At 40.0% G+C, this 12,502-nt stretch overlaps 1 protein-coding gene across 1 annotated transcript in view; it reads right to left on the bottom strand.

Annotated features, from left to right (window-relative positions):
* LOC101858345 (phosphoribosylformylglycinamidine synthase) overlaps positions 1 to 12,502 on the bottom strand; it is a gene marked incomplete in the record, with an annotated part of 25,081 nt that overhangs the window by 6,577 nt on the left and 6,002 nt on the right. Inside the window, 7 exon segments of the mRNA XM_013083780.2 lie at positions 1,556 to 1,683; positions 4,179 to 4,319; positions 7,080 to 7,188; positions 7,912 to 8,062; positions 10,250 to 10,397; positions 11,714 to 11,840; positions 12,276 to 12,479. Coding sequence (XP_012939234.1) covers positions 1,556 to 1,683; positions 4,179 to 4,319; positions 7,080 to 7,188; positions 7,912 to 8,062; positions 10,250 to 10,397; positions 11,714 to 11,840; positions 12,276 to 12,426 — 955 coding nt within the window.

Here is a 12,502-nt window from a genome sequence, read left to right as displayed (position 1 = left end):
GAGAATGTTTCGGAGTGTTCTATGGTCTGCTGGGGTAATAATATAGTGTAAAGCGCATAGAGCCTGCTGTTGAGCGGGGATATGCGCTATACAAATGCTATCTATTATTATTATTATTATTATCATCATCAAGTTCCACATCTGTGAGTCGGACATCGGCGATCATGGTTCTCCATTCTTTCCTTCGCTCAGATGCTTTAACAAAAAAGCTACATTATACTGATCTTTCCCCGTTACCCATCTGTTTAGGTTCTCCATGTAAGTTGCTCTGGGCCTCCCCCTGCCTCGTTTACCATCAATTTTGCCAGTGAGAGCTAGATGTTCAAGACCTTTATGTCTATTTAGGTGTCCCAAAAACTGCATTTGTCGTTACCTGATTGTTTTTAACAGCGAGCGGCCCTTGTGGGCTTCTTCAAGTACTTCCTAGTTTGATTTCTTTTCCTTCCAAGAAATTCTCAGCAGTCTCCTAAGAAACCACATTTCTGTTGCTTCTATATGCTGGTATACCACAGAAAAAAATTCTTAACAAATATATAGTGAGCATCAAACTTGTACAATTTTTTATCTCCTGTTACTCAAGTCACATTGAACTTTCATTTTTAATGCATATATTACATTTACCACGATGCCAAGAAAAGGCAAAATAAGCATAACCATGTACGATGACAATCAGAAAAGAAAGTTAAAAATGGCCACTGATACACAGTGAGTTGCTGAATGGTTAGTCGTTTTTTTATTTCTTTTAGCACCATTCAGCTATTTTTCAACATAGTCCCCATCAAGACAAATGCATTTCTTCCAGCAGCCCATAAAAGAATACTATATCCCATTCCCATATCCTGTCCTTGAACATAATATTCTGGCCCAGAGAAAGCAGCTAATCTTGGACTTGTTCTGTAAGACTATCATCTTCTGCAAATGTCTTTCTTGCTAAACATTCCTTTAGAAGCGCTTGGTTTTCTCAAAGTGTTGGAAGTACTAGACTCTTTCACAGTGAAGTAAAAAGTGGACTTGTTGATCATTCTGTGCAGAACATTGAGGAAGAAGTCTGTTGCAAGTACAATTCATTCTCTCTTACAGTTCCGTTTCAAGAAACAGCTGAATATATCACCAACCTCCCACGGTATTGGAGCAGAAGAGTCGTAGCTTTGTTAAAAACTCCTAGCCTTCCATTAAATAACAATCTATATCAGTGGAAATTAACAAATTCACCCTTATGGGAGAGGTGTAACTCTCACGAAATTGAAGATGAATTTCACTTTATTTTCTATTGTTCACACTTTGTCCATCAAATGAAACTGTTAATTCCTCCCAGGCTGACTCAGCCCAGTGACAGAAATATGCAATGTTTGACCCACGATAAGAGATAAGGGCACAACCTGTACTTATTCAATATGGAAACTTTACTCATCAAATGAGTGTTTTGTGTGATGTGATGTGGGCCAATGGCCTTAAACACTGAATAAACTTACTTACTTTGGAAAAGCCCGGAGACATGAAAGTCTGATTGAAAAAGAGGACTGTAAGAAACGTGTAAAAGAGGAGTTCAACAAACCTGTAGGAAAATTGTGCGTCTCTGCAGTAAATATGACGTGCCTCGTTTCATTCTCTGACACAGAAAACTTGCCGGGCCCAACAACACTGTCAGGAAGGAGAGACTTCACTTCATATCCTCGGATTGCACTGGGGAGGTCAGGTAGGTGGGAAGTTTTCTTTTAGTAACGTTTTATGGTGCTCGCAACTGCATAAGGTCATTTGAGCCCCAAGGGGTGGGTGTCAACAGAGAAGTCCAAACCGGGAATTAGACTTACTCTGTTCACCTTTGTCAAGCACAAAATCTGCTTCGACTATCAAGGCACCCCGGAAATAGCAGTTCACAAGAGAGTGACAAACATACAAAAGAAGTAGAGGAAAAATGACGATAGTAAGGATGCGGAAAGAAAAAGCAGCAGTGCCCCCTATGTCGTTCCGGCACAGTATAAGCATGACATTGATGAATCAGCCCATTTACAATTCTAGTGCATAAGAACATGTTAATATCCCCCCTTTGGGAATGGCCTAAAGACACTTCAGTCATTAGCACTGCCCTGATGATGGGTGGGGGAAAGGGGGGGGGGGGGGGGGGGGTTAGGTGGGAAAATAATTGTCTTCCTTGAGAAGTATAACAGTTGTGCAGGTTCCAACCTGTAAGAGCAAATTCCATTTCCACTTTTCTGGACTTCAGTACAGCTTTTTTACTTCTAATCACTTATGCATTACATTTCTATCTGGACTGAATTAATTGCATCACGGCGTCACTTTTCGCCCGATTCTGTTACTTTTAGTTCGCGTGACTCAGCAGCCCGCCGGAGCTCCCCGGCTCAGGGTCACGGGGTTAATGAGCCCTGAGGCGACTTTGCCGGTGTCGGTCGGGAAGTTCGCATTTTTGACTATGTTTAAAACGATATAACTTCTTCTCCATCCCACACAGCAAACCATTACGCGAATGTACTAAAAGCTCAATGTCTTGAGATTTATTCTGCGTTAGAATGGTTAGTTTCTGTGCCTTAGTTTTTGTTCTAGACAAGTGTTTGTAGAGTACCCAATTTGTCCTATTTTAGTTACAAAGTTATGAATAAATGATTGTTATTTTTAAAAAGGCACGACAGACCTCTCCAAATTCTGTGTTAAACTGACTACAAAGACGATCAGCGTTACCTCTTATTTTACTATTAAACAAGAGAAAGTTACTCTGCGTTTGTTCATGAATCATGCTGTGTCTGTGGCAGCCTGCATACAACTAAAAAGATATAATATAAGCGATTTAAAAAACCACAAAACCGTGTAAATACATGGGTAGAGATAAACTTCTAGTATGGAATAAAAATAACGACAGCTAAAACATTCACTCTTAGTTTTTGTGTAGGAAATATGCGCGGACACAATTATGCATGTAAAGAAATCAGTCACATTGTCAGTTATTGCAAATGGTCATAGAAACGTAAAAAAAGCTGGAAAATTCTGGTGCTGATTCAGTGTCCCTGGAAAGCTAGAAATTATTCTTATAACCCAATTACGAGAAGTCATCCCTATTATTCAGTCAACTTACAAAACCTAGACTTAGCGTTTTAAGAAAAGTAAGCAATTTCTGGAGTGTAACAGATACTGTTCGTGTATTAGATCTACGTTGAAGATATATTCTAGCACTAAAATCGATTTGTACTTTTCATTGAGAAACTTCATGATAACTTTTATAAACTTTCGAGAAAATATGCGAATATTCATGATTATATTAGACACATAAAGTTGTATTTGGAGGAATTACTTCGCAGCGAATTGTGTGCCCGATGGATAAAATTGCAAAATTACAGCCTTCTATTATAAGCGCAGATACCATCTTTTCTGAGTACCTGCACTAATGTTATTTCGTTCATATTCCAAAAGTTCGACAGATTTTGACGATGCGCTTTTTTTATATTGATTTTTTTTCATTCACGCTAGTCCAAAAAAAATTACAATTTAGCATTGCCGACTCCAGCGCGTCTAACGAAATAACCAGACAAGTTACAACGTCCGTTCTTTTTTGAGTCTCAAGAGCAGAAATGCGTGCTTTGGGTGCACTAAATGAGAATTACCATAAATACAAGGATGCACCTTAAATTGTACGTTGAAAAGTACCAAAAATTAAGTCGGCCCAGACAGAGCGGCGACAGGGAGCTGACCCCCGTGACCCCGACGTGATAAGGCGCCCGGCAGGGAACCCCCTGCGGCAACTAAAATTCCACTGCCGGTGCGCCGTGGCATGTGCATGTTGTTCATCTGGAATATAACATGTCAGATAAGATGTAAAAAGACGAGATCAAATGTTCTTTTTTTAACAAAAAACATTCTCAGCATTGACTCGATGTACAAAAGGCCAAAGGGACTTCCTTCTGCAAAAGACATATCATAAATTTGAAACTTTAAAACAAAAAAAAACAAAAAAACAAATCTGGATCGGTTTTCTATCAAAACGAATGTTTATTGAAATTAAAAATCAGTTGAAGACTAAAAAATAAGAGCATTTCTAACACTTGCTTACACAACATTTCAGCATCTCCCAAAGCTCAGTGCCACCTGTAAAAAGCACTCCAGCTCAATAAAAATTTCATCGTCTAGTAGTATCTGCACAAAACAATTAAAAAAGATGAACTTCTCACCTGCTGTTGTCGTTGAACTTGATGATATTGTTGTCGTTGCTGGAAGACTGTGTGTTCATGATCATGGAGAACAACGACTCTGGCCACTCCTTCCCATCCACCATCAGGCGACCTTTGAAGAACCAATGTCTGCTGTGCTCACTGAAACGACAAAACAGAAAACATTGGGGAGTTATAAGCAAGCATGACACTTCAATACTTTCCCAGTCTTTCTCTCGGCCATATTCTAAAAAAAACAATGAAACAACTTGCCAAACCAGTCTCTCCATTTCCACACATAAACACACCTAAAAAAAAGAAAAAAAAAAAAAAGAAAAAGAAAGAAAAGTTTTGAAACGGCATATTGTCAAAGCTTGTATTGCAAACATACGTGAGGCACTGTGGTGAAATCAGGCGCTCATCAAAATAATTATATTTTTTAAAAACCAGCATTTTTCTAGCAGTTTGGAAATTTTTATTGAATTTCTATTTTCTGGCTCAATGCCTTTTACGTCCATTAAAAAATACATTGCTGTGTGGATTTTACTTAAAACTTTGATTTACTCATTCGCTACGCCGAGCCGTGGGGGGCGGCGCGGCTCAAGTGCCGTCAGTACGTTAAGCCGCCCCCGGCGGCTCGAGAACCGACGTTCAATTTTAGCTTGGTTTCTATTCCAATCCACTTATCCATGTTAAAAGAAAGGTCATAATATAATGTTGACTTCCGGGTCAAGCGTTTCCACCGAAAATCGGAAGTTGTGATTCAGTTTTGAAACATGATTTCGTAGTTTATTCGATACCGCGAAGCCCAAATTGTAGCCCAGACACCAGTCTTAGTACTTTTACACAACAAAATGTATAATTATTTTGCTCACTAAAGAAGTGTAGGACTCTTCTTTATAATATTGATACTATTGGACGCAAATTGCCGGTGCACTGTAATTGAGAAATCAATATTTTTGAGTGCTAGATCTAGGTCTAGATCTAAATAGTCAACATATTTTTTTCTCCCCAAAATCACTACTTTTGGGTGAAATTAATCAAAAAGTACCACTCAAGACATGTATAGGTTTATTCCAAGTGCAATTCTGAATAATTCCATATATGTTACGCGTATTTTTTTCTGTTTGTGATCCTCTTTTCAAAATTATTTTAAAAATTATTTTTTTTCAATATCGGATGTTATGATCCAAATGTACAAATATTATGGAATGTATGTAAATAACTGCACATTTTTCAATATTTTCCTGTTCTATATACAGTTACGGTTATTTTGAGGTATCATTTGACTAGGTGCAAACATGTTTTTTTAGTTTCACCTGAGATTATACATTTTTTATTTTCCAATTTTATCCGCATCCAATCACAATTGTGTTGCATAATCGCCTCTTACAGGAACCAAAGTTGAAAAATACGCAAATAAATAATGCAGGTGTATTCAACAAACCATACTGAAAATGTTGGTATATAATATGTTGATATTTATTTGAATTTATGGCCCCAAAGACCTGTGAACTGCGCACTAGTCATCATCTCATTTCGCCCTCTCGAAAAGAATTCGTCCACAAGCCGAAAATAATACGTAGCGAATGAGTTAATTCTATTGAAGATAGATGGGTACTTTCTACACTGAAAACAAGACAAATGAATAAGCTTTATGCTGATACTGGTAACTCCATATGCCGAAAACTTGACGAGCACCTGATTCCACCGCATCCTGACACATATGCATAAAAGCCCTTGTGGCCTAAATACACAATCTATTTTTTAAAATCATTAGATTTCTTTCTAAAAACAAAGCTCATTATACTGATACAAGTAATACACCAGCAAAAAAAGGCAACAGCGAGCACAAAACTTGTAAATGTTATATAAGTGGCAAAGTCATTCATTCACTTTTCATTCATTCAAATGTCAGTTGAAGTCATTTCTCATTTTAAATTAATAAGATGAATATTTGGAGTGATTTAGTTAGCCAGAACACAATGTTTTATGTTACTGTTGTACGTTGTACTGTATTGTAAAGCGCTCAGAGCCTGTGTACTTTAATCGGGGTTGAGCGTTATATAAATGTCATTTATTATTATTACTACACTGTTATCAACATCAAGAACCCATGCCTTATTTCCTTTATAAACCGCTAAAAGTACTCAACAGGTTCATGCCGCTAGTCAACATGGGTCTACCTATACATTACTACATGCGGGTGGTTGGCGAGTGCACTAGTGTGGTTTACTCCTTCTTTCCTGTCAATCATCTCTCCTCCTCATCTCTTCTCATTCTTTGTTACGCTCTCCTTACACCGCTAATACTCAGCACTTATATGACCTATTTGTGTTGAAAAGTGTCGTAAAACTCTTACTAAGGGGGCTCTCATGGCTTAGAGGTAAAGGTGTTCGCCTTTCATTCAAAGGTCCCGGGTTCGAATCCGGGTAGCGATAGGAAAAATGTTCTTCTCTCAAATAATTGTCTCCTTTCACCTCCTTTTCTGCTCTCTCACAATGTTCTGTCTTCTGCTTTCGTCGCCATTTTCTGCCTCCACCCTTTCACCTCCTTTGCCCCCTCCTATGGGCTCCTGACTCTTTCTGCAGCCTTTCTACTGCTTCTCTATGGCTCCTTACTGCTGTCTTTTAGCCACATTCCTGATCTTATGGTAGGAAAGATCTACACCTAGCCCTCTCAGATAAGGGCAAAAAATCTCAGAGGTCCCGTGTGCAAGTTGCACACATTGAAGATCCCTTGGTGGTCCAAAATTGATATGAGTAGCTTCGGTCCCCACCCGGGCAAAATTCAAAATTTCCTACAAACTGAAAATGTTTGGTGTGTCCCGCACGTTCATATGACCATACGCAGTTGCGAGCGCCATAAAAAACTAACAAAACACCAAAAACAAAACAAGAAAAAAAACCCCCATAAGCTGACCTGTTGGACTGGGCCAGGTCAAAGCACTCCACACTGGTCGGGTTTCTCTGCACTTTCTCCAGGAACAGTTGTGTGTAGTAATCTAAATCCCAGGGGTCAAATGCCAGCCCTGAAAGAGACGTTTTCTTTGTTGTGGGAAAGAGAAGCAAATCCAACATAACAAGGGTCATTGGGTACTGGGAAAGAGCAAGATAGATAGACAGAAACAGCAGAGGGGGAAAAAAGAAGTACTCTAAGGTATCGAATAAGCATCCATCCCCCTCCCCGTTTATTAATTTTCAGTTTTTTTGCACAACCCCCCAACTCCCGCTCCTTATTCCATATCGTCCCCTCCCCCCGTTTATTATTTTCTAGTGTGCTACAAGCAACGATCATGTGAAACATTATATCTAGAATCTAGATATCTGAATAAAACTGCTTTTTTTTTCGTAAATGGCAAATGAGCCTCAGTATTAGTACCGGTACCGAATTGGCTACCTCAATTATCTGAGCATTTTTAAAACTTTTGTACATTGGTTTATATTTTAAAATGAAACAGGTTTGTTCCTAAATGGGAAAAGTTGTCACAGTAACTTACTGAACTCACTAAAATTTCATGATTTCTTGTTCTTTTGTTCCCTGAAGAAGAAATAAAACAGATTTGTTTCTACTATTACAGGGGTATGAGGTTGAATGTGCCACACTCACCACCCCCCCCTCTTTTATTCCAACCCCCCCCCCCCCACTTATTAATTTTGGATAACGTGTCCCCCCCCTCCCCCCCCCTTTATTCCTACCCCTCCCCCCTTCTTCGATACCTTAGATTACGTAATACTCTACTCTCTTATCATACCCAAAGTCTCATTCGCCTTCTCCAGGGCTTTCCTTCCCTTCCCAAGGACGTCAACTTCAAAAACAGGGTCAGGGTTCGTATGAAGGTCAAACGTCTGCAGCGGTTCGGTATAGCGGCACTGGGTCATTGGGTCATGGAGACAGTTGAGAACCTGTCAGACAAAATGAAACACAATGAATCCAGGATAGACCTCTCTATTCTGATTACAGATTTCATTTAAGCAGATAAATGTCAATGGCGGCACATGTATATTTCACTTTGTACACACAAGGTCAAGGTCAGTGAGGTTTGCACAAAGGGAACACGGCACACTTATTAAACATAACTTCTTCTTTCTGCTGGGATGATGTCTGTTTTGTTTTTGTAGAGGTTTTACGACGCTCGAAACAGCATAAGGTCATATGAACAAAACGGGGTGGATGTCAACAGAGAAGTCCTTACAGGGAATCTGACTTACTCTGCTCACCTCTCTAGCTTCAACAGCACACAGTCTGCTTCGACTATCAAGGCACCCCAAAAAAGCAGGTCACAAGAGAGTGACAAACATACGAAAGAAGTAGATGAAAATGACAATAGTAAGGATCAGGAAAGTATAAGCAGCAGCTCCCTGTTGTAGATCAGGCACAGTTATGAGCGTGACATGAGTCAGCCCATTTACAATTTTCTACTATGCTTGAACGAGAAATGTCCCCCCTTTGGGAATGGCCTAAAGACACTTCCGTCAGTGGCACTGCCCCGGGGGGTCTAAAGACACTTGTCAGTGGCACTGCCGCGGGGGGTCTAAAGACACTACAGTCAGTGGCACTGCCGCGGGGGGTCTAAAGACACTACAGTCAGTGGCACTGCCGCGGGGGGTCTAAAGACACTACAGTCAGTGGCACTGCCGCGGGGGGTCTAAAGACACTACAGTCAGTGGCACTGCCGCGGGGGGTCTAAAGACACTACAGTCAGTGGCACTGCCGCGGGGGGTCTAAAGACACTACAGTCAGTGGCACTGCCGCGGGGGGTCTAAAGACACTACAGTCAGTGGCACTGCCCTGGGGGGTCTAAAGACACTTCAGTCAGAGGCACTGCCGCGGGGGGTCTAAAGACACTACAGTCAGTGGCACTGCCGCGGGGGGTATCACTTTGTACACACAAGGTCAAGGTCAGTGAGATTTGTGCAAAGGGAACACGGCACACTTATTAAATATAACATCTTCTTTCTGCTGGGATGATGTCTGTTTCGGTTCTTTTTTGCAGAGGTTTTACGGCGCTCGCAACTGCATAAGGTCATATGAGCACCAAGGAGTGGATGTCAACAGAGAAGTCTTTAAGGGAATCACACTTACTCTGCTCACTTCTCTAGCTTCAACAGCACAAAGTCTGCTTCGACTATCAAGGCACCCCGCTAATAGCGGGTCATAAGAGGGTGACAAACATACAAAAGAAGTAGAGAAAAAATGACGATAGTAAGGATTAGGAAAGAAAAAGCAGCAGTTCCCTTTTGCAGTTCAGGCACAGTTATGAGCATGACATTGATGCATCAGCCCATTTACAATTACAATTCTTATGTGCATAAGAACTCGAGATGTTAATGTCCCCCCTTTGGGAATGGCCTCTATACACTTCAGCCAGTAGCACAGCCCCGAGGATTTCCTGATTTCTATACAAAAACCATGAAAATGTAATGTTCCTCCAGTCTCCAATTTAACTAAACGAAAAAAAACAGAAGGAAAGCCTTCAAAACTCCAAAAGAAATAAACAATAATCCAGATTACAGAATGCCACATTGTCGATTCAAACCAGTCATGTGCACGATACCAACTGAACAGTGTTGTAGATGTTATCAACAAATACCTTTAGCTGCGAGCATTTCGCTCTGATACCAACTGAATAAATGGTGCAAGCAAATATAATTCTACATTACACATTTATTGGGGAGGTTTTAAGGAAGAGTTTAGAGAGAGACTGGCACAGAAGCAGCACAGGAAAGTTTTTTTCTTCAATTCCTGTTTCTTACAAGGCAATGTATTAACTCTTTAAACCCCATCGGACGCACACTTACAGCGTCCAGCAGTAATAACCCTGTTCCCCATCAGACGCTGGGAGCGTCCGATACTAGTGACAACTGTTTCGTTTCCTTAAGTGCTAGTTTTAGCTTGTTTTTCGAAACTATTCCCGATCCAAGTTTCCGCCATTTACAAGTACGTTGCAAGTTCAGATAGCGTTTTTAGAAGTTACAATGAGACATAGTGCACCAGGTTTAGGTGACTGTAGAAAAAACTCTGGGAAACGGTGGAAAAAAATCAGGGTTTAAAGAGTTAATAATGAGAGAGACTACTTTGGGAAAACTTACCTCCTCTTCTTCCTCAGCAGACGGCAAACATCCGGCCTTGAAAGTGAGCAGATATCTGATGGAATACTCAATGCGCTTTATGTCGGTGAATCCAAAGGACTGACAAATTGCAACACTGTTGGTTGACAATGCAGTAGAAAAGTTGAGCCTGTAAAAAAAGAAAAAAATTACTGAAAACGGTAAAAAAGAAAAAAACAAAAATCTAACATGCCGGAACAAACAATCAGAAAAGCTATCTCTTAATAGATCTGAAGATTTCACAAATGAAAAAATTCAGGGATGCAAGAGAAAAGAATCAGTGCATAATATTTGTCCAATGAATGTTATGCATATATATATATAAAGACCTTGGAAACAAGCTGTTTGAAAATTATGGATATATTCAGGTTTAAAAAATGTTCCCTTCCACTTCATAAAATATTGTTCCAGGAAGTCATAGAGGACTTACTTTATGGATTTAACCATAAACTAAACAAATATGTGGTAACATGGCGAAATCAGGCACTCGCCGAAGTAATAAAATCAAAGAAGCCGACAATTCCAACCCCCCCCCCTCCCCCATGTTCAATTTTAATTTTATTAAATATTTCTTTTCAGCTCAACACCTTTTACGTCCAATTAAAACAAATTTCTGTGTTGACTTTACTGAAAAATATTGATCAAAGGCACAAAAAATGTAAATTTGCAGTTTCCAAGGGCACTCTAGCTTTGGTAGTCGCCAACCTTTGTCGGCCATTTTCTCACAACTTCTACCTCTGAAACCAGGTGACCCCAACCTCCTTCAATCGTAAATATCTCGACTTCTATTCAAGATAGATGATTTTTTTTTTTTTTTCATCCGAACCAAGACAAATGAACGAGCTTTAAAATTATATAAGAAATTCCATTTGTCAAAAATTTGACGAGCACCTGATTCCACTTTGTCATGACACAAGCATTGAACAGAGAAATAATACAATCATACATCAAGCAGCTCAGACTCACGTTTAGTTTAGTTTAGTTTTAGTACGGTTTTACTGCGCTCCCAACTGCGTAAAGTCATATGAGCGCCAAGGGGTGGATGTCAGCAGAGAAGTCCAAATGGGGAATCAGGCTTACTCTGCTCACCTCTCTAGCCTCACAGCACAAAGTCTGCTTCGACTGTCAAGGCACCCCGGTAATAGCAGTTCACAAGAGAGTGACAAACATACCTTTGTTACAAAAGAAGTACAGGGAAAATGACGATAGTAAAGTAAAGATGAGAAAAGAAAAAGCAACAGTTCCCCCTATCTTGTTCCGGCACAGTATGAGAATAAATGACATTGATATATCAGTCTATTTACAATTCTACTGTGCATAGAACATGATGTTAATATCCTCCCTTTGGGAATGGCCTAAAAACACTTCAGTCCAGTCAGTAGTGCTGCACTGGTGGGGAAATTACTCCATAACAAAATTTTAAAATGTTTTTCTGACCACACTGACCTTGGCCCTACTTCAATGAGAAGTGAAGAAGCGTCCTTGTTGAGCCCTGTGTCTTTTGTCAGGCACGATTCTTCAAAAGGCACGGACAAAACCCATTTCAGCACCGACTCTTCCTGCTCTGACAAATCTGAGACAAAGAACGAAAGATTTACAGAAATCAGGCGGCAAGTATACAATTATACAGTTTATAAAAGTTTTCATAAAAAGTGAGAGAAAATTGAGTGCAACTGTCCTAGTGCAACGACGATAACACGGTTTGCAAAATGAACAAAAACACTCCGGACTGAGCAGTAGGAGGAGAAAAAAACTAAAAAAACTAAACTAACTTAACTAAGGCTACTATACAACAGTTTTGTGGTTTCTTGAAAATTCCAGAGAACAGCGTTTTTACTGACAATATGTTACCCTTCTCCCTCCGAGACCTAACATTGACAACACACTCTATGGAACATTACAGCAACTGCAGCAAACCTGCACTTATCACTACATGGCATTGGACAGAAGGGCGAGAGCCCAGATGTTGCTGCATCGATATGTACAAAATTTATGGACAATAGCAGACCTTTCGACTCCGCTTCGATATAAAAGCACAATTCCGTGACCACAGATTCCAGGCTGGACTGCTGAACGACCGTCTCAATCTTGGATTTCAAGAATTCAATTTGACTTGGGCAGAGCCCCGGTTTTCGGTAAAACTGAATTAGTCCTGTCATTGTGGAACCTCTGGACTTCCTCAATCTGATGATGAACCTTCAAGAAAGCGCTGCTGACAAAATAAAAGTTCACACA

This window comes from Aplysia californica, unplaced genomic scaffold (genome assembly GCF_000002075.1).
Source record: "Aplysia californica isolate F4 #8 unplaced genomic scaffold, AplCal3.0 scaffold00254, whole genome shotgun sequence".
NCBI classification, from domain to species: Eukaryota; Metazoa; Mollusca; class Gastropoda; order Aplysiida; family Aplysiidae; genus Aplysia; species Aplysia californica.
The sequence above is the reverse complement of the archived record's forward strand: the minus strand, read 5'-3'. Positions and strand labels throughout refer to the sequence as shown.